The sequence below is a fragment of the Pelophylax lessonae genome, assembly GCF_965119305.1.
Source record: "Pelophylax lessonae genome assembly, chromosome: 1".
Classification (NCBI taxonomy): Eukaryota; Metazoa; Chordata; class Amphibia; order Anura; family Ranidae; genus Pelophylax; species Pelophylax lessonae.
This window is the reverse complement of record NC_138768.1, coordinates 34,700,798-34,728,020: the sequence shown is the minus strand read 5'-3', so window position 1 is coordinate 34,728,020 and position 27,223 is coordinate 34,700,798. Positions and strand designations below refer to the sequence as shown.

At 45.4% G+C, this 27,223-nt stretch overlaps 1 protein-coding gene across 1 annotated transcript in view; it reads right to left on the bottom strand.

The window, feature by feature from the left end:
- The window catches only part of KIF24 (kinesin family member 24), a 53,147-nt gene extending 38,020 nt beyond the window's left edge, over window positions 1–15,127 (bottom strand). Inside the window, exons 1-4 of the mRNA XM_082256344.1 lie at window positions 14,536–15,127; window positions 12,071–12,260; window positions 10,104–10,201; window positions 6,346–6,561 (exon numbers count right to left, since the gene is read on the bottom strand). Coding sequence (XP_082112470.1) covers window positions 6,346–6,561; window positions 10,104–10,201; window positions 12,071–12,260; window positions 14,536–15,119 — 1,088 coding nt within the window. The 5' untranslated portion in view covers window positions 15,120–15,127. The remainder of the gene's footprint in view (window positions 1–6,345; window positions 6,562–10,103; window positions 10,202–12,070; window positions 12,261–14,535) is intronic.
- Window positions 15,128–27,223: the final 12,096 nt, after the last annotated feature.

Below are 27,223 nucleotides of genomic sequence, written 5' to 3'. Positions count from 1 at the left end.
TACATTTAGTATTTCTTATTTTGTATTATATAAATAGTAAATGTAATGAAATCCGAAGGATGAATAATACGATAATTACTAAAGATAATAAAACAAGGAGTCGCTAAAGTCCTGCATATATTACACGGCCGCAACTCCGTCCCGCCTCCTCTATTCAGCTCTGCAGATGACGCGGCGGTGTCTTCCGTCCCACCTCAGCCCCGCCTCCTCTCATTCAGCTGCCCGCTATGTGTTATAAGTTTACCAAACCAAGATAATGTCTTATGCGCATGCGCACTTGAGACTCCTATCACCGGAAGTGACGAGGTCCGATTTTTTCACGGGTCCGAGAAAATTTTAGAACACCGGTTTCTGGGCAGAAAGTCAAGTAAGGACCAGATGGCCCCCACTCAGCTCTATGCCCTTGGAGGACCAGAGTGGTCTCCAAGGTCACTTCCGGTTCTCGGAAACAATTTTTTTTTTTTTTTTTTAAAGTCAAAATGTTAACATTTTTTTTGCTTTTGCTTATATAAGGTAAGGAAGAGATTTGGGGTCTTTTTGAACCCAGATCTCTCAAAGAGTAATGAAGAGAGATAACACCGCTCAAAGGCTAGTCAAAGTCCACGATTCAAGGTGGGTGCTGAACCTCAGCTCGCTACCAGGAGAAGCATGAAAGAAAATGGTCGCACACCACCACAGAATCCAATGAAGAAAGGTTCTTTAGTCACATAAGTGGTACAAGGTACAGCAGGGTAGGACAGTAGACGCGTTTCACACGACTGCTATGTGCTTGTTCACTAGTCGCGTGAAACGCGTCTACTGTCCTACCCTGCTGTACCTTGTACCACTTATGTGGCTAAAGAACCTTTCTTCATTGGATTCTGTGGTGGTGTGCGACCATTTTCTTCTTTCGTGCCTCTAAAAAAAGAGGACCTGTCATGCTTATTTCTATTACAAGGGATGTTTACATTTCTTTTAACAGGAAAAAAATTTTCAAAACGAATAAATAAAGGAACAGGGTAAAAAGAAACAAGAAAAAGTAAAATAAATAAGAAAAAAATAAAAATGTACGCTCCCCATTCCTCCGAGATCGTGCACAGAAGCGAACGCATATGTAAGTCGCACTCACATATGTAAACAGTGTTCTAACCACACATGTGAGGTATCACCACGATCGTTACAGTGAGATCAATAATTCTAGCACTAGACCTTCTCTAACTCTAAACAGGTAACCTGTAAGAACTATTAAAGTGTCACCTATGGAGATTTTTAAGTTCCGTAGTTTGTCGCCATTCCATGAGCGTGCGCAATTTTAAAGTGTGACATGTTAGGTATCTATTTACTCGGCGTAACATCATCTTTCACATTATACAAAAAAATTGGGGTAACTATTGTGCTTTGTTTTTTAATTCATTAAAGTGTAGCAAATACAGTGCGACCTAAAATATTGCAGTGATTGCCATTTTATTCTCTGGGGTCTCTGCTAATTATATATAACGTTTGGGGGTTCTAAGTAACTTTCTAGCAAAAAATACTAAGATAAACTTGTAAACAAAAAGTTCCAGAAAAGGCCTGTTCAGCAAGTGGTTAAAAAAATAAAAACCTGAAAGACAAAAAGGCATAATGAGCTAGTATCAGGGTTCATACACATTTTCACCAATAAAATTCCATGACTTTTCCATGACTTTTCCATGACTTCACGTAAACATTCATGACCTAGTGTTTCATGAAATGTCTATGTATACATGTTAAATAAGAAAATCTATGTCACACCCAGCATATTTTTACTAAAATAAATGACAAGCTTTGTAGTGTACAGTACCTCTGCAGTTAGGGTTTTGTTTCTGGATACAGCATGACTCAAAATGGTCCCTTGTTTTACAGTGGATGAGATGGAAGCACCGCTGCCGCAGCTGGTAGCCGGTGTCACTTCAGGCGCACGGGTGAAAAAGCCAGAGATCGGATTGGAAGCTGTCAAGCACGCAGCTGCAGACTGGTGCTTTGCACCTTTAGCGTGGCTAGACAGCGCTGCCTCTCCCATGTTCGAAATGTCAAACGTTTTACGACACACTGTACATTTAGCGGACATGATACAGGAGGTGGTCAGAGGCTGCGGACATGATACAGGAGGTGGTCAGAGGCTGCGGACATGACAGGTAGGTGTCCTTCCGGGTCCGCAGTTTGCCCTACTGTCAGTCACTGGCCAGCAGCCGAGGAGATGATCGTGAACCAATCACTGGCAGCGGGGAGGGCCGGCCGCGGTTTGCCTGTAGACACTGTGACTGGCCAGCAGCAGCAATAACAGCCGGGAGATAACAAACCAATCACAGGCAGCTGAAGCGTTACTGGAGGGCGGGCCGGCCGAATTAACGTGATGACGCGGGGGTGCGGTAACCAAAACGGTTACCGCCCCCTTCCGCGTCATCACGTTCATGCGGCCGGCCCGCCCTCCAGTGACGCTTCCGCTGCCTGTGATTGGTTTGTTATCTCCCGGCTGTTATTGCTGCTGCTGGCCAGTCACAGTGTCTCCAGGCAAACCGCGGCCGGCCCTCCCCGCTGCCAGTGATTGGTTCACGATCATCTCCTCGGCTGCTGCTGGCCAGTGACAGCGCACGGCATACCGCGGACCCGGAAGGCAAAGTAAATAGTATGTGGCACTGTCAATAAAACATTACCGAATAAAATAATAAATTAAACAAATTAAGCATCCGCTCCCCGGCGCTCCCCAGTATATATTTCCATGACTTTTCCAAAACCTTAGTGGAATCCTAAGTTTCCATGACCTTTCCATGCCTGGAAAGTGTCATCTACAAATTCCAAAACGTTTCCAGGTTTTCAAGAACCGTACGAACCCTGTAGTATGCATCGCATACTAGCTCATTATGAAATACCTACCTTAGAACGAAGCCCCCGCAGTGGCGCCCGCTCACCGCTGACACGGCCGACATGTTTACCTGTCTTCCTTTTGGGTTTGTGTCCTCCAGGCATCTGATTGGCCGGAGCCATGATGACGTCAGTTCCGCGCATGCACGAGCCGTTCCTTCAGAGCACATGCGCCAGTGATGTCACTGGCTGCATGCAAAGTAAATATTTCCTAAATGGTGCAAGTTTAGGAGATATTTACAGTACCTATAGATAAGCCTTGTCATAGACTTACCTATAGGTACAAGTTACAGAGGAAGCTTTACTTCCTCTTTGATGCTATGGCTCATCTGAACCTCCTCTTACGTTTATCAGCACACAGGCCCAGGCTTTCCTGTTTAGAGTGGAAGATCACTTCAATCACATGAAGATTTCAACAAAAGAGTAGAGATCCTTATGTTAGATAACAGCAACACACAAATTTTACAATAAAACCCCCTACTATCTCAAACATGCCTAACGTAAAATTATAGGCGATCATACATTTTTAAAAAAAAAAAAAAATCTGCCGCAGCAGTTTTATTATAAGTGCTTTTACACTTACAGTTTTCTCTGTAAAGTCCCACAAATACCTGTTGGTCCTGCTAGTAAAGTTCACCTAATACGGCTTCCTGTAATGGAGGCGGGGGGGGGGGGGGGGGGTCAATCATTGCTTCTAAATTCAGAGCAGAGATGTCAATCCCATGTAGGTTGTGCCTGTTTATAAAACAGTGGGGGGTAAAGACATTGCAGGGGTGTGGCTATCAGCATTGTCACTGCCAATTCGCAATGTTGTAGCCTGTCAATCAATACCTGGCCACACCTAATCCCACCCACTGCTTTCTCGACAGACAGCATTGCCTCTGCTGCTAAAATAGCCCCTCAGCGTTTCGGCGGGGGGGGGGGGGGGGGGTGAGATATAAGTGAAGGAGGATTTGTTCCTGTCAGGTAAGGTAAAGACATTTTGTTTACTTTGTAAGGCTTGTGCATCACATGGTAACTGGGTTTGCCATTGTCCAGGCTGCCATGACAGCATCCTTCAACTGAGCTGTAAGGTGGTTATTATATTGTATCTATTTGACCTTGTGCCCCGGTCTCTGGCTGTAGGCAGAAAAGAACAAGCCACATTTTTCTAGAACTGATGCTTGCAATGTTAGCATTAAAAAAGGACTCCGTTAAAGTGGTTGTAAACCTCAGAAATGAAATATGAACAAAGCACATCTCTCCAGTAATGGTGAACCTTGGCACCACAGTTGTTTTGGAACTACATTTCCCATGACGCTCATGCACTCTGCAGTGTAGTTGAGCATCATGGGAAATGTAGTTCCAAAACATCTGGGGTGCCAAGGTTCGCTATCACTACTCTATAGTGTGTACTATCCAGAGCACAAGTGTCATTTCCATCTGCTGCCTCATTCCTCTGCTATCAGGATGAATAACTTCTGGACAAGTTTTCCTGAGGCCAAGAGAAAAATGGTGAGAGAGCTCCAGCACACTGCCTGTGATTCACACCCTCAGCTCTGTTACTGTGTGCAGAGGGTGTGTCCTCTCCCTCCAATCAGCTCTCACTGAGCTCTGCAGAGTAACCTTCAGCTCCCCACCCCCCTGATTTCTGAAAGCTCAGACAAGCTTTATAAATTCTGGATTTTAAATGGCTGCAATGTCGCAGTCCCACTAAAAACTGCTGATCGCCACCATTACTAGTAAAAGAAAAAAAAAAAAAATTCTATAAAGGTATCCTATAGTTTGTAGACGCTATACCTTTTGCACAAAACAATCAATATACGCTAATTGGGATTTTTTTTGCCAAAAACATGTAGCAGAATACATATTGATGAAGAAATAGGATCTTTAACATTTTTTTATTGGCTGTGTTCCATAGAAAAAAAGTAAAAAATATTTTTTTCCCCCCAAAATTGTGGGTCTTTTTTTGTTTATAGCGCAAAAAATAAAAACCACAGAGGTGATCAAATACCACCAAAAGAAAACTATTTGTGGGGGAAAAAAAAAAGGACAGCAATTTTTTTTTTTTTGGGTACAGTGTCGCATGACCGTGCAATTGTCAGTTAAAGGAATGCAGTACCATTTCACAAAAAATGGCCTTCCGGGGCTGAAGTGATTAATCTCTGCATATCACCTGAGGCCAGTCACTTCACTGGCTATATATAAGGGTCCTTTCACATTGGCTTTACGCCCAGTGGACTCAGTTTTGCTCAGCAGGGATAGATCCGCCGATCCCCGCTGAGCAGGCGGATGACAGATCCGTCTCCGTTTACTTTGCAGAGACAGACCTGTAAGATCCCCGCTCTCCTCTATGGGAGATCGGATGAAAACGGACCGCCTGTCCGTTAACATCCGATCCTATACAATCCGAATAAGGTTTCCATCTATCTGGATTTCACGGACAGGATCGGATAGCAGCGGGTGTCAGTGGACATGTCACCGTTGACATCCACTGCTCCATAGAGGTACATCGAGCATCCGATCATCGGTTTTTCAGCCCGTGTGAAAGGGGTCTAAATGTTTACAACTATTTTAATCTCTCACTGCCCACATGTAAACGTTGGGCAGTGAGAGTGTGGGCTTTAACGGTTATACACCGCACATATGGCGGCAGTTGAGCTTTCTCTTTCTATGCGCTCCCAGCACAGTGACCAAGCTGTCAAAAGACCGTTATGGGTCTTTACTAATAATGGGCGGGACCAGCTCCAGATCATGTGACCACTTTTTTTTCCCGTAGCGTGTGCAACACACTCAAAAGACTCCACCCGGTGCATAAAAAAGTGCACACACACAAAGTGAGAACACAAAAAAGCACAGGGTGTGCGACAACGTATGGTCTTCCCTCCGAAGAGGTAGGACCCGAAACCTCGATCCCCCGGGGCGCAAGACTCCTGACAGGGATATAAGGTACTCATGGTCTGTCTGGCCGAAACCAGACCGACCCCGTTCTTCAGGGGGACTGCCGAAACAGCCCCCACCGAGTACTAAGGAGGCCCCATGAGAGAGGGCGAACTAAGCCAAAAGGCCATATCCACCCCCTCCCAAGACTCAAGGCTGGGCCCGATGTGACCACTAAGGCAGTCAATCACTGTGGTCATCTGGTCCTTCCCACCCCCAGGCATGAAGACCTGGATAAACGGACGCCGGGGTTAAATAGACAAAATCATGTAGACTTTCACAGCACAGAAACCTGTGGATGACTATGTGGGATCTGGCATCACTGGAGCTGAAAACCGATATTGTAAATGCATATAAGCCTGTGTGCAAAGAAGGTATAGTGAGGAGTCTTGTAGACTGGGGTTGGGGAGTCATTGCTGTGATCCCTGGGCCAGAACAAGAAGGTTTTACAAAATCAAAATTTAAAAAAAAAAAAAAATTGTATCACAGATCACATGCCTCTGCGTAGCAGATAAAGGACTTATCACCTGTTCTGTAAGTTGGCAACACACATGCACCCTTTACCTTTTCCTTCCATTTAACAAGTCATAAAGCTGTCCACAGTAGATTTCATAAAAGCTGATCCACACGGAAAGGTCTTTAGATGGCTGAGCCGATTCCAGCAACTTAAAGATGTCTCTGGCGGCCAAAGCGTACAGTCCGGGGTTCTTCTGGGTGCCAATCATGGTGTAGGTTTTCCCTGCGCCGGTCTGCCCGTAGGCAAAGCACGTTGCATTGCCACTAAAATACAGAAACAGCCCTTAGATTTAAAGTATCTAAACCCCCACAACAAATCTAAATATATTGCAACTTTTGCATCCTTAGATGTACAGCACATGCGTCAAACACAAGGCCCGTCTGGCCCTCTCACCTCTCCTGCACCCCCCTCGTCTCCACCCTCACCTTGTCTCAGCAGTTGGCAGCAGAGAGGACAGAACACCTCTGCCAGATCCTGCGCTTCTTCGTGCAGCTGCGGAGGGAGGCTCCCCCCCACCCTCGTGTCAGCAGAGAGGACATAACTCCTCCTACAGAACCTGCACCACTCTGTGCAGCCACAGCGCCCCCTCATCTCCGTCTTCCCTGGTCTCAGCATTCAGCACACTCCCAAAAGCTGACTCCAGCCCTCCTCCAGACCCTGCACTTTCTGCCAGCAGCACAAAGTAAGGGAGGTGTACTGTGCTGTAAGGGAGGTTGGGAGACTCTTGACATCTGATGTAAGGGAGGGTGGGGGGGCTCTGGACGTCTAGTCTTACAGATACAACCTACCCTTTTGAGGGTAGCCAGTATGCTGATGTGCCCACAATGAAATTACATTTGACACCCCTGATGTAGAACCAGCATTAGAAAATACCTGTCAATCCCATCAATTCACCATGTAATGAAAATGAACAGACATAGACATGTTTGAAGTCCAACCCTGCGTGCAGGACTGGCATCAGGGGGGTATAGCCCATACACATGAAGGGTGCCCAGGCCCTGCAGGCTCCGCCACCTCTGACCCTGTGCTTGCCGCTCACTGCTGTCACTTGTAAACGCGAGAGTGACAGCGCTGCTCTCCTGGCAGCACACACAGAACCCTACCTGTCCTGCATATCCCCATACTAGCAGAGGATGGGGCGGGCAGTGGCATTGGTGGGGGAGGTGAGGAGGTGGTACATTAATCCAGGAGGTGTCGGCATTGTCATAGTTTCTTCTGACCTCTTCTGACCCTAGAATATTGTATTGGTGGTTGGAGAGGGTTGGCATGGAGACCCGATCAGAACCGAATGTGGCTTTGATCAGGTCTTCTAATCGGTGGCCGTGCAGGCTGGTTGCCCGGGTCTCCAGGTAGGATGGGAGACCCGGGCGAGCCACGGAAGGTGGCGGGGGGGGGGGGGCGGAGGGGACGTCCCCTCCCGCTCCTTGTAATGACAGCCGAGAGGCTTCTCAGCCGCATCGGTTGTCATTACAAGACAGACGACCGTCGGCTATGGACGCCGGTACCAGGGTGATGCCTCTAGCTGAAGGCACCACTCCGTTACAGCACTTTCCGAAATATCGGCAATATCAGTAATCTCAGGGGCAGATTCCGATATATCGGAGAAAGTGCATATCAGCCTTGCCGATAATCGGTCGATCCCTACCTTCTATAGATGGAGTTGAGAAATGAGTGTAGCCACAAAGGGGCTTGTTTATCAAAGCTGGAAAGTGCAAAATCAGGCTCACTTCTGTATAGAAAACAATCAGCTTCCAGGTCTTATTGCTAAAGCCTAATTGAACAAGCTGAGGTTAGAAGCGGATTGGTTTCTATTCAGAAGTAAGCCTGATTTTGCACTCTCCAGCTGTAGTAATCAAACCACAAAAGGGACAGAAGTAATTTGCAGTCATTGTTAATTTGCAGAATTACTAGTTGGAAATAAAGAGGAGAAAGCCTGAAAAATAAACCCTTTCATTCATTGGATTTCAGTTCTTTCAACCATGGAGGTTTAGCATCACATGGGGGCATTACCTAGGGTGTTCTTCATGCAGATACAGCCTGCCCAGGAACGCCCACTCCTCCAGACTTACACCCACCTATCAAGGTATTTTAATATTTGTATAACTCCTCCCACAAACGAGCCCACTGCTTGCATCAGGTCCAAGGGCTCTTGAGAGAGACAGCACCCTGCCAGTCCCTCCTACCAGCCTTGCCTTCATTGCATAGCGAAGAACAGAGTCCATATAACTTGGGTATAAAAAAAAGAATCACATTTTGTTACTTTGCGGCCTGAAATGAAGACAGACACAGTTTTTGTTTTATCCAGCTGTATTTACTCAGTGTATGTCAGTATTTTCCTGAACCAACTTTTGCTGTAGTTCCAGCTTTTAGTCTGTTGGGATTTGTCTCTACTGACTTTGCACATCTAGACTTTGCAATATTTGCTCACTCTACGTTGGAGAACTGCTAAAATTCAGTTAAATTTGATGGTGACGGTTTGTGGATTGCAGTCTTCAAGCCATTCCACAGATTTTCAATGGGGTTGAAGTCTGGGCTCTGACTAGGCTATGCAAGGACAATGACCTTCTCCTTTAACCACTGTGTGCTCATTATTGCTGTGTGTGTTGGGTCATTGTCATGTTGGAAGGTAAACCTTCTTCCCACTGACAACTTTCTGGCAGAGGGCAGCAGATTTTCCACAAGAATATGACGGTATTTTGCCCCATCCATTTTTCCTTCTATCCTGACAAGTGCTCCAGTCCCTGCTGCAGAGAAACAACCTATAACATAATATTACCACCTCCCATACCAGGATATTACCAACTCCCATAACAGGATATTACCACCTCCATGCTTTACTGTTGGAATGGTGATATTTGGATGGAGAGCTGTATTGGATTTCCACCAGCTATATAGTTTGGTGTTGAGGCCAAATCATTCAATTTTAGCCCCATCTGACCAGAACACCTTTTTTCCATGTGGCTTCAGAATCTTCAAAGGTGCATTTTGGCACAACTCAGTGGTGACTGTATGTGGCCTTTCTTGAGGAGTGGCTTTTGTCTTGCAACCTTCTCATACAAGCCACATTTGTGAAGAATTTGGAGGTATTGTGGTCACATGTACACAACGACCACTCTTTGTCGTTAATTCCTGTAAGAGTTGCTGTAGACCTCTTGGTAGTCTCTCTGACCAGTTTCCATCTGGCTCTTTCATCCAGTTTGGAGCGACGTTCTGATCCAGGGAGGGTCTGTGTGGTGCCAAATACCTTTCACTGCTTAATAGACTTCTCTGTGCTTCTAGGAATGAATAAAGCCCTACCAGGGACTGAAATGCTCCAGGAAAGCTCTTTTCATGCTGAGCTAATCAAAATGATCACAGTTGAAAGTCAAAAGGCTTTGTGTGCCATTGAGAATGCGATTAGCTACACCTGATTGAGTTTACAAGCCATTTTTTTTTAGGAGGGGGGGGGTGATCCTTTTTCCAACTCAGTAATTTTGTTTTTTCTTTGTTTTTGTTTTTTCCTAACATGCTGGTGCTATATCTTTTACTTGGATGTTATTAGTTACACTGAGTAAATACAGCTGGATAAAACAAGAACTGTATTTATCTTCATTTCAGGCTGAAAAGTAACAAAAAGTGATTATCTTAAAAGGGGGTAATTCTTATCTATACCCACAGTAATGTATAAACACACATACTGTACATACACAAAACATGCATACACTGTATTTTTTGGTTCCAGAAATGCATGTTAGCCTTTTATTTTTATTTTTTTGTGCAGCATAAATGGAAGACAACATAGATAGCATGCAGAATTGTCCCCTACCCGTTGAAAACATGCTGAATAAGCGGCTGAGCTGTCTTCATGTATACATCCTGATTGGTCAACTTCTCGCTAAAAACTTCATCAAAATAAAATACATGCTGAAACGTAAAAAAAATAAATAATGTAATGCAAATTAAAATAAAACACAAAGAAAGCTGCAAATTAAAATCCCAGTTACATAAATTCACTCTGGATCCTCTTCGGTTAAAGGGAAGCTCTGCATTTAAAGGCAATTTAGTCTTATGAAACTGATTTTTAGATACACCTGTGTATGCGATCAGCTTAAAGCGAATCAGTCACAAATATTGTAGGTTAATCAAATCGCCTAAATATTGTGTCTTAAAGTGGTTATAAAGGCTGAAGGTTTTTTACCTTAATTTCCCTGCATTAAAGCATAAAAATTCAGAACAACAAAAAATGCAGAACCCCTGTTCTGCCAAAGGCGGACTTTACTGGCATAAACATGAGACCAGACCCATTAAAGATAAACAGTATCAACATTTTAATTTGTACATATAGTAGAGAAACACAACAGATTTAGCTTGTGACCAGTGACGGTGTCTTGGTACATTGCATTTACCCCTTATACACATAGGGGGAATATTCCATCCCAGATGGGAATTAGGGATATGGTGTACCAGGACCTCATCCTATGTCCTACTGTTTTTAATGTGTATATGTGTTGTTATACTGTATTGGCATGATACCAAGCTGTGTTTTTCTACTATATGAACAAATTAAAACTACCTCTTCAGTATATCACAGTACATGTTGGCATTCATGGTTCCCTCAATGAACTGTAGCTCCCCAGTGCCGGCAGGCCCACACCATGACACTTTCACCACCATGCTTGACTGTAGGGAAGACACACTTGTCTTTGTACTCCTCACCTGGTTGCCCCCACACATGCTTGACACCATCTGAACCAAATAAGTTTATCTTGGATTCATCAGACCACAGGACATGGTTCCAGTAATCCATGTCCTTAGTCTGCTTGCCTTAAGCAAACTGTTTGCGGGCTTTCTTGTGCATCATCTTTAGAAGAGGCTTCCTTCTGGGACGACAGCCATGCAAACCAATTTGATGCAGTGTGCGGCGTATGGTCTGAGCACTGACAGGCTGAACCCCCCCCCCCCCCCACTTCAACCTCTGCAGCAATGCTGGCAGCACTCATACCTCTATTTCCCAAAGACAACCTCTGTATAGGACGCTGAGCACTTGCACTCAACTTCTTTGGTCGACCATGGTGAGGCCTGTTCTGAGTGGAACCTGTCCTATTGAACTGCTGTATGGTCTTGACCACTGTGCTGCAGCTCAGTTTCAGGGTCTTGGCAATCTTCCTATAGCCTAGGTCATCTTTATGTAGAGCAACAATTCTTTTTTTTCAGATCCTAAGAGTTCTTTGCCATGAGGTGCATTGTTGAACTTCCAATGACCAACGAGTAAATATGATATACTTTCCTATCAATGCTAGCAGAATAAGGATTAAAAATAATCAATTTTGATTGAGAAAGTGAAGTCAAACCATTTTTTACCTTAATGCACTCCCAGCTGGTCTCTGTTCCTCTGCTCACATGGCAGACTCGCCATTGGCCCCTGCTGCTGTCAGTCAAATCCTATGAGGGGGGTACGCGGGGCGTGGCAGAGCCATGCTGTGTGTCTATGGACACACAAAGCCAAGCTCAGAAGCGAGCTTGCATATATGACTCCATAACATACGGCTTGCTAAGGGGGCACACGCAAAAGAGAAGGTGCACACAGCGTCGGCAGAGGACCCCAGAAGAAGAAGAAGTAAGAAACTGCTCTGTGCCTTTAGAACCACTTTCAGAAAAAAAGCATGGATGTAGCAGTATTGCATAGAGGAATGAAAGGCAGAGGCATAGCGGACTTAATTAGGAAGCATGTGGCCAACATGAGCACTTACAAGCCAAATAAGCACTGCAGAGCCGTAGTCGGTCGCATTTTACCTGCAGAACGTATTCTTTCAGATTCACGGCTTCTTTCTTCTCATAAATAACAACGGTTTCACGACCCTCCACAGTCACCACGCTCGCCTCCCCGCGTCTCTCTTCTCTTAAACCCAGCGGACGTTTACGGACACAGACTCGGATTTTATCGGTGTCTGTCCAGGGGCCTTCCTTCTCCGCGGAGTTCAGCCTATCCAGGTCACAGGACAAACATTAAACATGATGTACCCTGCATATACTTAAGAGAAATATTATATATATCTATATAATATAATCACACATATTCATTATAAATATATACAGTATATATATATATATATATATACACACATATACATACACACACACACACACACACACACACAGTGCCTTGTGAAAGTATTCGCCCCCCTTGAACTTTAAAACATTTTGCCACATTTCAGGCTTCAAACAAAGATATAAAACTGTAATTTTTTGTAAAGAATCAACACCAAGTGGGACACAATCATGAAGTGGAATGAAATTTATTGGATATTTCAAACTTAAATAAAAAACTGTAAAAAACTGTTGGGCATGCAAAATTATTCAGCCCCTTTAAGTTAATACTTTGTAGCGCCACCTTTTGCTGCGATTACAGCTGTAAGTCGCTTGGGGTATGTCTCTATCAGTTTTGCACATCGAGAGACTGAAATTTTTGCCCATTCCTCCTTGCAAAACAACTCGAGCTCAGTGAGGTTGGATGGAGAGCGTTTGTGAACAGCAGTTTTCAGTTCTTTCCACAGATTCTCGATTGGATTTAAGTCTGGACTTTGACTTGGCCATTCTAACACCTGGATATGTTTATTTGTGAACCTTTCCATTGTAGATTTTGCTTTATGTTTTGGATCATTGTCTTGTTGGAAGACAAATCTCTGTCCCAGTCTCAGGTCTTTTGCAGACTCCATCAGGTTTTCTAACAGAATGGTCCTGTATTTGGCTCCATCCATCTTCCCATCAATTTTAACCATCTTCCCTGTCGCTGCTGAAGAAAAGCAGGCCCAAACCATGATGCTGCCACCACCATGTTTGACAGTGGGGATGGTGTGTTCAGGGTGATGAGCTGTGTTGCTTTTACGCCAAACATAACGTTTTGCATTGTTGCCAAAAAGTTCGATTTTGGTTTCATCTGACCAGAGCACCTTCTTCCACATGTTTGGTGTGTCCACCAGATGGCTTGTGGCAAACTTTAAAACGACACTTTTTATGGATAGCTTTAAGAAATGGCTTTCTTCTTGCCACTCTTCCATAAAGGCCAGATTTGTGCAGTATACGACTGATTGTTGTCCTATGGACAGAGTCTCCCACCTCAGCTGTAGATCTCTGCAGTTCATCCAGAGTGATCATGGGCCTCTTGGCTGCATCTCTGATCAGTCTTCTCCTTGTATGAGCTGAAAGTTTAGAGGGACGGCCAGGTCTTCGTAGAATTGCAGTGGTCTGATACTCCTTCCATTTCAATATTATCGCTTGCACAATGCTGCTTGGGATGTTTAAAGCTTGGGAAATCTTTTTGTATCCAAATCCGGCTTTAAACTTCTCCACAACAGTATCTCGGACCTGCCTGGTGTGTTCCTTGTTCTTCATGATGCTCTCTGCGCTTTAAACGGACCTCTGAGACTATCACAGTGCAGGTGCATTTATACGGAGACTTGATTACACACAGGTGGATTCTATTTATCATCATTAGTCATTTAGGTCAACATTGGATCATTCAGAGATCCTCACTGAACTTCTGGAGAGAGTTTGCTGCACTGAAAGTAAAGGGGTTGAATAATTTTGCACGCCCAATTTTTCAGTTTTTTATTTGTTAACAAAGTTTGAAATATCCAATAAGTTTCGTTCCACTTCATGATTGTGTCCCACTTGTTATTGATTCTTCACAAAAAATTACAGTTTTAGATAGATAGATAGATAGAGAGAGAGAGAGAGAGAGAGAGAGAGATCGAGAGAGAGGCATTTTTTGCAGGTGTTTGGAGGCAGGCATTGACATCTAACAAAAACGCCTGTAATCTGCCAAAAATATCTGCTAAAACGGTGCACGTATGTATATGCAGCCGATGACGTCACCCGCGCATGCGCTTTGAAGAAATAGCCACCTGAGCCGTTCCTTCAGAGTCCGGTGCTGTAAACGGTGGCATGTGCGGAAGTGACGTCATTGCGGCTCCGGTCAGTCACACACCCGGAGTCTGCGAATCCAGAAGGAAAGCGGGGTGAAGATGGGAGCGCCTGCAGCGGTGACAGCGTGGCGCTGGAAGACTTCGTTTTCAGGTAAGTTTAACCATACTAGCACATTATGACATTACCTTTTAGGGTACTAAAAAAAAAAAAACACCAAGTAGTTTACTTCTGCTTTAAGGCCTGGCTAGCAGCAAATTTTGAGCCCTGAGTATTACATTTCTTTTTATGCTTTGACCAATACTGACCCTGTAAAACGGTGTTAAATTTCTTACCGCGCACATGTCTGTGGCACCCCATAATTATATCCCGATACATGCATTACTCTGTGGATCACCGGGCCCTCAATGTCTTTGGATCTTGGTGCCAAGCCGCGCATTGCTTTACAGGAAGGCACACTAGCAGCGGAGCTGGATTCTTCTTCAGCCTGCATTGTGGGGATCTTCTGACCAGGAGACTGCTCAGTAGGTGGCGCTCTCACAGTTGGTTCCGCTGAGCACTTCTTAGGCTGAGGATATGATATCCCTGATGATGAAAAGGCACCGCTGCCCTGGTCATAGACATCATCAAACTGCAGCTGCCTCCTGGTGGCCCATCTATTAGTCTGGGGCTGGAGGTAGACACAGCCAGGCTGGAGGGGGGTCTTCTCCTCTCTGTCCTCGCCTGACACACTTTGGATGATCTTGATCAGCTGGAAGAGGCGCTTGCGGTCCTCCATGTTGTGAACCCCCAGCCTGGAGTAGTCCTTCATGGTCACGGTGGCCAGTTCCTCCACCTTCTGCAGTCCAACGGCAACAAAATGAGGGTAATATCGCTGCAGCTCAGCCTCACACAGGCACTCCAATAGGCAGGAGGCCATGGCCAGAAACTCCAACTTCTCTCCTGAAAGTAAAAGACAAGAAAATTACCCAACATTAGATGATCAGTCCCCATCACTGACACCTAAAACAAAGCATCAGTCCCCATCACTGACACCCAATACAAATCATCAGTCCCCATCACTGACACCCAATACAAATCATCAGTCCCCATCACTGACACCCAATACAAATCATCAGTCCCCATCACTGACACCCAATACAAATCATCAGTCCCCATCACTGACACCCAATACAAATCAGTCCCCATCACTGACACCCAATACAAATCATCAGTCCCCATCACTGACACCCAATACAAATCATCAGTCCCCATCACTGACACCCAATACAAATCATCAGTCCCCATCACTGACACCCAATACAAAGCATCAGTCCCCATCACTGACACCTAATACAAAGCATCAGTCCCCATCACTGACATAAAACAAATCATCAGTCCCCATCACTGACATAAAGCATCAGTCCCCATCACTGACATAAAACAAAGCAACAGTCCCCATCACTGACACCTAATACAAAGCATCAGTCCCCATCACTGACCTAAAACAAAGCATCAGTCCCCATCACTGACATACAGTATGTCAACAGGGGCCATTGAAATGAATGGGATTTTGCTTGTTGGGCTTTTTGAGACTTCAGAGATGAGCGTTTTACGAGCTGAAAATTGCTCAGGTGTGAACAGGACCTAAGAGCCCTCAGTCCTGATGACAGCAATGGGCTGGCTCCAGGGAGGAGTTATACAAATACCAGAATGCCTTGATAGGTGGATGTCCATATAGAGCAGAGTCCCCACATTTCTCGGTATGAGGACCAGAGAGCTCTACGAATATTTGTGGGATGAAAAAATCCACATAAGAGTCCCTCTTACATGAGAGTCCCCATCACATCCCCCCTACATGAGAGTCCCCATCACATCCCCCCTACATGAGAGTCCCCCATCACATCCCCCCTACATGAGAGTCCCCATCACATCCCCCCCTACATGAGAGTCCCCATCACATCCCCCCTACATGAGAGTCCCCATCGCATCCCCCCTACATGAGAGTCCCCATCGCATCTCCCCCTACATGAGAGTCCCCATCACATCCCCCCCTACACGAGAGTCCCCATCACATCCCCCCTACATGAGAGTCCCCATCACATCCCCCCTACATGAGAGTCCCCATCACACCCCCCCCCTACATGAGAGTCCCCATCACACCCCCCCCCTACATGAGAGTCCCCATCACATCCCCCCCCTACATGAGAGTCCCCATCACATTCCACCTACATGAGAGTCCCCATCACATCCCCCTACATGAGAGTCCCCATCACATCTCCCCTACATGAGAGTCCCCATCACATCCCCTCCCCCCCCCCCCGAGTCCCCATCACATCCCCCCCCTACATGAGAGTCCCCATCACATCTCCCCTACATGAGAGTCCCCATCACATCTCCCCTACATGAGAGTCCCCATCACATCTCCCCTACATGAGAGTCCCCATCACATCTCTCCTACACAAGAGTCCCCATCACATCCCCCCTACATGAGAGTCCTCATTACATCCCCCCCCCCCCCCGAGTCCCCATCACATCCCCCCCCCCCCCCCGAGTCCCCATCACATCCCCCCTACATGAGAGTCCCCATTACATCCCCCCTACATGAGAGTCCCCATCACATCCCCCCTACATGAGAGTCCCCATCACATCCCCCCTACATGAGAGTCCCCATCACATCCCCCCTACATGAGAGTCCCCATCACATCCCCCCTACATGAGAGTCCCCATCACATCCCCTTCATGAAAGTCTCCATCAGAGTCCCCATCACATCCCCCATACACGAGAGTCCCCATCAGAGTCCCCCTTGCACGAGAGTCCCCATCAGAGTCCCCCTTGCACAAGAGTCCTGATCAGAGTCCCTATTACAATGAAAGAAAGTGGTGGGCCAGGAACAGTCAGGCTGGGGAAGAAAGAGCTAGAAGATGCTGGACGTCCTCCAGCCAAGAAATGAGGCGGAATCTATCAGCCTTGCTTCAGCTTCTAATGCACATTGTGAGAAGCTCACAGTGTGCAGTGAAAAGAAGTAATCTCAGCCCAGGAGAGGAGCCTGTACAACTGGGATAAAGCCAAAGTTCAGTTCTATTTGCTATAAAGAAAAAAGTCCGGTCACCAATCTGGCTGCGCTCTCTGGCAGGGATTGATAAACCCAGGGGCTGGCTAAGCACAAATATAACCCATCTGGTGAGGACACAGCTGCCATGTATTTGGGCATTTCTAGATGTCCTCCTAATAAGGAGTATCTGGGTTTTAAAAACAAATCCACTCACCCATCCACGTCATCCTTCAAGCTGCATCCTCATTTATGATGGGTGGATGGAGGGTCATTATTACCTAGGACAGCTTTATATTGGGATTCATCAGAAGATGAAAGGACTGTGTGGAGGGAGTGGACACTCAGCTGTCCCTGGATGATGGATGGAGCAGACGAGGGATGGTGGGGGGGGGGGGGGGGAGAATGATGGATGGAGCAGAGGAGGGGTGATTTTGGGGGGGGGGGGGGGGTTTATACACTAAAACCAAACCACAGAGCTGCTTGTGTTACTGATCACCCGGCACAACAGCTGTCACTCCCAGCAACACTCCCCGCACACAGACATCTCCGTTCATCTCTGCCTGCTGGACATTATGTTATTAGGGAACTGTAAAGTGAACACCCGGCCACAACCTATTTTCAGATAGGTTTCTGCTACCGGTGTCCATACTTTCCCTCCCCTGACTCCTGATACCTGTGTCCATACTTCCCCTCCCTCCCTGACTCCTACTACCCGTGTCCATACTTTCCCTCCCCTGACTCCTGCTACCCGTGTCCATACTTCCCCTCCCTCTCTGACTCCTACTACCCGTGTCCATACTTTCCCTCCCCTGACTCCTGCTACCCGTGTCCATACTTTCCCTCCCTGACTCCAGCTGCCCGTGTCCATACTTTCCCTCCCTCCCTGACTCCTGCTACCCGTGTCCATACTTTCCCTCCCTGACTCCTGATACCTGTGTCCATACTTTCCCTCCCTCCCTGACTCCTACTACCCGTGTCCATACTTTCCCTCCCTCCCTGACTCCTGCTACCCGTGTCCATACTTTCCCTCCCTCCCTGACTCCTGCTACCCGTGTCCATACTTCCCCTCCCTCCCTGACTCCTACTACCCGTGTCCATACTTTCCCTCCCCTGACTCCTGATACCTGTGTCCATACTTCCCCTCCCTCCCTGACTCCTACTACCCGTGTCCATACTTTCCCTCCCTGACTCCTACTACCCATGTCCATACTTTCCCTCCCTTCCTGACTCCTGCTGCCCGTGTCCTTACTTTCCCTCCCTTCCTGACTCCTGCTACCCGTGTCCATACTTTCCCTCCCTCCCTGACTCCTACTACCCGTGTCCATACTTTCCCTCCCTCCCTGACTCCTACTACCCGTGTCCATACTTTCCCTCCCTCCCTGACTCCTGCTGCCCGTGTCCATACTTTCCCTCCTTTCCTGACTCCTGCTACCCGTGTCCATACTTTCCCTCCCTCCCTGACTCCTGCTGCCCGTGTCCTTTCTTTCCCTCCCTTCCTGACTCCTGCTACCTGTGTCCTTACATTCCCTCCCTTCCTGACTCCTGCTACCTGTGTCCTTACATTCCCTCCCTTCCTGACTCCTGCTACCTGTGTCCATACTTTCCCTCCCCTGACTCCTGCACCCAGGATCGGGACAAGGGTTGGGCGGGAGGAACGGCTGCCCTGGGCGCAGTGGTTTACTGGGGGCACCTTCCTTCTGTTGCAAGGTTGACAAGAGCAAAGATTTCGACAAGCAAGTGACGGCTGAGGGTGTAGGGTACCCTAAGCTTGCACATCATGAACAGGAGGGGCGCAGTTTGGAATCTTTGCCCTGGGAGCTGAATGACCTTCTCCCAGCACTGCCTGCACGGGAGACAAATGGAAATCCCACCATTGACGGCTGTCCGGAGAGGAGGGGAAAGCTCCCAATAAGGATACCTGTACCAGTAATGACTGTAAAAAAATTAGGCTTTAAGCACTTTAAAGCCAATAGGCCTCTGTGCCTCTCTGTGCAATGCCAGCAGATCATGGCTGGTGGGAGGGGCCGGCAGAGTGCTGTATATAGATTCCTTTAACCACTTGTCGACCAGCCGGCGCCTATATACGGCGGCAGGTCCCTGCAAATTGCTGTGCCTGTACGGCTGTTCACGGGAGCGATCCTGGGGGCGCATGCACCCACTCACCAATGGGAAAGCCGATCCACAGGCCCGATGGCTACGATTGCTGCCAGGCACCCGCGATCACTCCCCATGAAGGGAGAACGGCAGTCTGCTGTTGTAAACACAGCAGACCGTTGTTCTCACAGCTATCAACACAGAACTTCTGTGTTCCTCCTATTTAGGATCACAGGTCTCTGTATTGATTTCACAAGCCCATCCCCCTCAGTTAGAAAGCACCCCCTAGGCCAGTGATGGCGAACCTTGGCACTCCAGATGTTTTGGAACTACATTTCCCATGATGCTCATGCACTTTGCAGTGTAGTTGAGCATCATGGGAAAAAACATCTGGAATGCCAAGATTTGCCATCACTGCCCTAGGCTCACATTCAACCCTTTGATCCCCCCTGGTGTTAACCCCTTCCCTGCCAGTGTCATTATTACAGTAACAATGCATATTTTTAGCACTGATTACTGTAGTAATGTCACTGGTACCCCCAAAAGTGTCAAAAATGTCAGTTAGAGGTCCGATCTGTCCGTCACAATGTCGCAGTTCACCGCCATTAAGAGCAAAAAATAAATAAATAAAAATGACATAAATCGTTCCCCTAGTTTGTAGATGCGATAACTGTTGCGCAAACCAATCAAAATACGCTTATTGGGATTTTATTTTACCAAAAATATGTAGCAGAAAACAAATTGGCCTAAAATGATGAAAACAAAAATTCGTTTTTTTAATTTTTTTGATTTTGGGGAATTTTATATAACAGAATGTGAACGATAGTTTTTTTTTTCCCCAGAATTGTTGCTCTTTTTTTTTTTTTGTTTATAATGAAAAAAAATAAAATAAAAACATGTAAATAAATCGTAGATGATCAAAAGAAAGCTCTATTTGTGGGAAAAAAGGACATCAATTTTATTTGGGTACAGCGTTGCACGACCGCGCAATTTTCAGTTAAAATAACGCTGTGCCGAATCGCAAAAAATGGCCTGGTCATTAACCACTTAAGCCCCGGAAGATTTTACCCCCTTCCTGACCAGGGCCTATTTTGCAATTCGGCACTGTGCGACTTTAACGGACAATTGCGCGGTCGTGCGACGCTGTACCTAAACAAATTTGACGTCCTTTATTTCCTACAAACAGAGCTTTCTTTTGGTGGTATTTGATCACCTGTGCGATTTTTTGATCATGCGCTATAAACAAAAACAGGACGTCAATTTTGCAAAAATAACATTTTTCTAATTTTTTTTATATGAAATTCCCAAAACAAAATAATGTAAAAAATCAAAATTTTCTAAAATTTTAGGCCAATTTGTTTTATGCTACATATGTTTGGTTAAAACTGTGCAAGACTAAAAGGAAGGCGGAAGGTCAGATTTAAGGAGATTTGCCCACAGTTCCTGTTGTGTCACAAAAACAAAAAAGGAGGGGAACATTAATATAATATGGATATTCCAACCCACAAAAAAAAACTTGTACAGTATCTCATAGAAGTGAGTACACCCCTCACATTTTTGTAAATATTTTATTCTATCTTTTCATGTGACAACACTGAAGAAATTACACTTTGCTACAATGTAAAGTAGTGAGTGTACAGCTTGTATAACAGTAGGCTTGTGACGGTATCAGATTTTCATGCTGCGATTAATTGATTAAGGTTTTGCCACGGTATACGGTATTATCACGGTATTCTATTATTACATTTAAATTATTAAATTTCCACCTCACTTCAATTTCATTGCTGAATTTAGGGGCTTTGGTTCACTTATGCACATTATTATATAGTCAGTCAGTACAGACTCTGTGAACCAGGCCTAAAATAGGTCATCAAGCAGTGTCTGGCCTAACTGGTGATAACTGGTCCTGGCGCTCGGCTCCGATCCGATGGCCTGGTCATTAAGAGGGCAAATCCTTGTGGTCAAGAAGTGGTTAAACCTGAAGGAGGTGTTGTTTATAAATGACTTTACTATTGCTTTAGGCCTGGTTCACATGTATGCGGGTTGGTGGTTCACATGTATGCGGGTTGGTGGTTCGCATGTATGCGGGTTGGTGGTTCACATGTATGCGGGTTGGCGGCCCACATTTGCACAGGCATAGCAGCCCATTGATTTGAACGGGCTGCTATGCCCTCATTTTCCGCAGAAAAAAGGTGCATGCAGCATTTTTTTTAAATTCAGTGGCCTTGAAATCCATCCTGCTTTTGCACCATTCAACTAACCTGCAGTTCCTGCTCTGGCAAGCTTTCTGCATTTTTTGTATACGTGGGCACGGCATTTAAAAACAGTTTGCATGTGCAGCAACTGTAGGTAAGTCGCATGGTGCAAAAGGATGGATTTCATGGCCACTGCATTTCTTTTAAATCCTGCATGCACCTTTTTTCAGCTGAAAACGCAGCTCAAGCCCATTCACATCAATGGGCTGCTATGCCTGTGCAAATGTGGGCCGCCAACTTGCATGCGAACCGCCAACCCGCATACATGTGAACCAGGCCTAAAGCAATAGTAAAGTCATTAATAGATAAAAACACCGGTCCTCCTGCAGGTTTAACCACTTCTGGATCGCAAGGATTTGCCCCTTTAAAGACCAGGCCATCGGATCAGAGCGCCAGGACCAGTCATCACCAGGTAGGCCAGACACTGCTTGATGGCTATATAATAATGTAATGTGGGCTGCTATGCATGTGTGTGTATATATATATATATATATATATATATATATATATATATATATATATATATATATATATATATATATATATATATATTAGAGCTGCACGATTCTGGCCAAAATGAGAATCACGATTTTTTAGCTTGGAATAAAGATCACGATTCTCTCACGATTCTCTGTGTAACAAAAAAAAAAATTGGGATAACTTTACTGTTACGTTTTTTTTTTTTTTTTATTCATTAAAGTCTATTAATTGCGTTTGAAAGACTGCTGCGCAAATACAGTGTGACATAAAATATTACAACAATCGCCATTTTTTTCTGTAGGGTCTCTGCTAAAAAAATATATAAAATTTTGGGGGTTCTAAGTACTTTTCTAGCAAAAAAAAACTGATTTTAACTTGCAAGCAAGTAGCAACAAGTGTCAGAAAAAGATCCAGTCTTTAAGAGGTTAAACTTCCTTTCTCCCTGGCAGAGGGAAGGAAAAGATACAATGTAATCATTTTTGTTTATAGTTAGGAGACTTAATGCTGAAAGGCTTAGCTGTGTGAGTGAATGAGTCATCCAGCTCACTGAAATGTATCAATTCACAAGTCAGGAGCAGATAAACTCGGTATTTTAAAAATGCCACAATAACAATACCGTGGCTATGCAATACCGCGATATATCGAATTACCGAAAACCGGCATATGTCTATATAACAGTGTAAATTTGATGTCCCCTCAAAATAACTCAACACACAGCCATAAATGTCTAACCCGCTGGCAACAAAAGTGAGTACACCCCTAAGTGACAATGTCCAAATTGGGCCCAAAGTGTAAATATTTTGTGTGGCCGCCATTATTTTCCAGCACTGCCTTAAAGAGGAAGTAAACCCTCCTCTACAACTTGTACCTATAGGTAAGCCTATAATAAGGCTTACCTATAGGTACTGTAAATATCTCCTAAACATGTACCGTTTAGGAGATATTTACCTTACATGCAGCCAGTGACGTCACTGGCGCATGCGCTCTGAAGGATCGGCCGCTCGTGCCGTTCCTTCAGAGTCCCGTGCCGTGACTGTCGGCTCTCGTGCGCGTGCGCGAGAGTGACGTCACCGCGGCTCCGGCCAATCAGATGGCCGGATGCCGCGATCCCGGAAAACAGGCGACTGGACATGTCGCCCGTCATAGAGGTGAGTGAGCGGCACGGCGGGGGCTCGTTCTAAGGTAAGTATTGCATAATGAGCTAGTATGCGATGCATACTAGCTCATTATGTCTTTCTCTTGCAGGGTGAAAAAAAAACAAAAAAAAAAAAAAAAAACGAGTTTACAACCTCTTTAACCCTCTTGGGCATGGAGTTCACCAGAGCTTCACAGGTTGCCACTGGAGTCCTCTTCCACTCCTCCATGAAGACATCACGGAGCTGGTGGATGTTAGAGACCTTGTGCTCCTCCACCTTCTGTTTGAGGATGCCCCACAGATGCTCAATAGGGTTTAGGTCTGGAGACATGCTTGGCCAGTCCATCACCTTTACCCTCAGCTTCTTTAGCAAGGCAGTGGTTGTCTTGGAGGTGTTTGGGGTCGTTATCATGTTGGAATACTGCCCTGCTGTCCAGTTTCCATAGAGAGGGGATCATGCTCTGCTTCAGTATGTCACAGTACATGTTGGCATTCATGGTTCCCTCAATGATCTGTAGCTCCCCAGTGCCGGCAGCACTCATGCAGCCCCAGACCATGACACTCCCACCATCATGCTTGACTGCAGGTAACAAACACTTGTCTTTATGACCAAATCCTCATTTTTCTAATTTTGATCAGGTCTCAGTAGCCTTGTAATATATGAAAGTTACTCCTTTTGTATGTGTGCGCTATCCTCTGTAGACCTACGTCGCCAGACACTCCCCTTTCTCGGCGGCGCGCGCGCGCCGCCGGAGGCTCGCTCCCGCTGTATTCAGTCACAGCGGGAGTCGGGCCAGGGGAGGAGCGGCGGTGATCACCGCTGCTCTTCCCTGATCGTCGGGGAATCGAGTCTGGAGATCCGCCCGCTTGTGTAAACAAAGCGGGCGGATCTCCTAAGTGACAGGCAGGGTCAGATTGCAGGGTTCAGCATAGCTGAACATGCGATTTGTCCTTGTGTCACTCAGTCACCTCCCCCCACACACATGTCAGTAAGCACCAGGCACACATTAACCCCTCCCTCTCCAATAAAATTAACCCCTTCCCTGCCAGTGTCATTTTTACAGTAACAGTGCATATGTATAGCACTGATTACTGCAGTAATGTTACTGGTACCCCCAAAAGTGTAAAAAATGTCAGTCAAGGGTCCAATCTGTTTGCCGCAATGTCGCAGTCCCGCAAAAAAAAAAAAAAAAACGCAGATCGCCGCCATTACTCTTTCCCTTAGTTAGTAAACGCAATAACTTTTGCGCAAACCAATCAAAATACGCTTATTGCAATTTTTTTTACCAAAAATATGTAGCAGAAAACAAATTGGCCAAAAATGATTAAAAAAATGTATTTTTACATTTTTTGGGAGGGAATTTCATATAAAAAAAATGTGAAAAATATTGTTATTTTTTCAAAATTGTCGCTCTTTTTTTGTTTATAGCGCAAAAAGTAAAAATCGCACAGGTGATCAAAAACCACCAAAAGAAAGCTCTGTTTGTGGGGAGCACAATTGTCCGTTAAAGTCGCACAGTGCCGAATCGCAAAAAGTGGCCCAGACGTAAGACAGCAAAATCCTCCGGGGGTAAAGTGGTTAAAGTAGCACAGTGCTGAATAGCAAAATAATTGGCCTGGTCATGAAGATGTTAAAATCTTCAGGCGGGTAAGAGGATAAAATAATAACAACAACAACAGTATATATTCTGTAATATATTATAATCCAGGGTGAGGTGCCATTTTCTTCTAGTAATGTAGAACCCCCTATAACCAGCTGTGATGATAACCTGGAATTGTCATAGCTGAGTTACACATCACTGACAGTATTTATTTTCTTAAAAAAAAAAAAGGCAAAGGCCATGTCAGTTATTTATGTCACAGACAATGGCCATCGGGTAGTACAGATCTGGCATTGTGACATGCATCCTGCCAATGACAGCAGACTAGGCTTGTGACGGTATCAGATTTTCATGCTGCGATTAATTGATTAAGGTTTTGCCACGGTATACGGTATTATCACGGTATTCTATTATTAAATTTAAATTATTAAATTTCCACCTCCACTTCAATTTCATTGCTGAATTTAGGGGCTTTGGTTCACTTATGCACATTATTATATAGTCAGTCAGTACAGACTCTGTGAACCAGGCCTAAAATAGGTCATCAAGCAGTGTCTGGCCTAACTGGTGATAACTGGTCCTGGCGCTCGGCTCCGATCCGATGGCCTGGTCATTAAGAGGGCAAATCCTTGTGGTCAAGAAGTGGTTAAACCTGAAGGAGGTGTTGTTTATAAATGACTTTACTATTGCTTTAGGCCTGGTTCACATGTATGCGGGTTGGTGGTTCGCATGTATGCGGGTTGGTGGTTCACATGTATGCGGGTTGGCGGCCCACATTTGCACAGGCATAGCAGCCCATTGATTTGAACGGGCTGCTATGCCCTCATTTTCCGCAGAAAAAAGGTGCATGCAGCATTTTTTTAAAATTCAGTGGCCTTGAAATCCATCCTGCTTTTGCACCATGCGACTAACCTGCAGTTCCTGCTCTGACAAGCTTTCTGCATTTTTTGTATACGTGGGCACGGCATTTAAAAACAGTTTGCGTGTGCAGCAATGGCAGGTAAGTCGCATGGTGCAAAAGCAGGATGGATTTCATGGCCACTGCATTTTTTTAAATTCTGCATGCACCTTTTTTCAGCTGAAAACGCAGGCATAGCAGCTCAAGCCCATTCACATCAATGGGCTGCTATGCCTGTGCAAATGTGGGCCCCCAACCCGCATACATGTGAACCAGGCCTAAAGCAATAGTAAAGTCATTAATAGATAAAAACACCGGTCCTCCTGCAGGTTTAACCACTTCTGGATCGCAAGGATTTGCCCCTTTAAAGACCAGGCCATCGGATCAGAGCGCCAGGACCAGTCAGCAGGTAGGCCAGACACTGCTTGATGGCTATATAATAATGGTGTGTGTGTGTGTGTGTGTGTGTGTGTGTGTGTGTGTGTGTGTGTGTGTGTGTGTGTGTGTGTGTGTGTGTGTGTGTGTGTGTGTGTGTGTGTGTGTGTGTGTGTGTGTGTGTGTGTGTGTGTGTGTGTGTGTGTGTGTGTGTGTGTGTGTGTGTGTGTGTGTGTGTGTGTGTGTGTGTGTGTGTGTGTGTGTGTGTGTGAATTAGAGCTGCACGATTATGGCCAAAATGAGAATCACGATTTTTTTAGCTTGGAAAATCACGATTCTCTGTGTAACAAAAAAAAAAAATTGGGATAACTTTACTGTTACGTTTTTTTTTTTATTCATTAAAGTCTATTAATTGCGTTTGAAAAACTGCTGCGCAAATACAGTGTGACATAAAATATTACAACAATCGCCATTTTTTTCTGTAGGGTCTCTGCTAAAAAAATATATAAAATGTTTGGGGGTTCTAAGTACTTTTCTAGCAAAGAAAAACTGATTTTAACTTGCAAGCCACAAGTGTCAGAAAAAGGTCCAGTCTTTAAGAGGTTAAACTTCCTTTCTCCCTGGCAGAGGGAAGGAAAAGATACAATGTAATCATTTTTGTTTATAGTTACTGGGAGACTTAATGCTGATAGGCATTAGCTGTGTGAGTGAATGAGTCATCCAGCTCACTGAAATGTATCAATTCACAAGTCAGACCCAGGAGCAGAGAAACTCGGTATTTTAAAAATGCCACAATAACAATACCGTGGCTATGCAATACCGCGATATATCGAATTACCGAAAACCGGCATATGTCTACAGCAGACTTATACAACATAAAAAAAAAGAAAACGGAAGTCTCTCCTACAAACACTACAAGCCGTGTGAAGTCTATTTTGTAATCTAAAATTACAGCCACAGAGACCATAGTTGAGAAATGGGAGCAATAATAATGACAGAACTGTGGCTCACACTGCAGGAGTTGCTCTTGGTTCTGGACGGGGCCAAGGCTGCTGACCTTCCTCGTCCTACAGAACCCGGATCCTCCACCGGTAGGGCAATTTGCCCTACAGAAACCTGTAGCCTGCCATTTCCATCCCCTCCTGGCTGT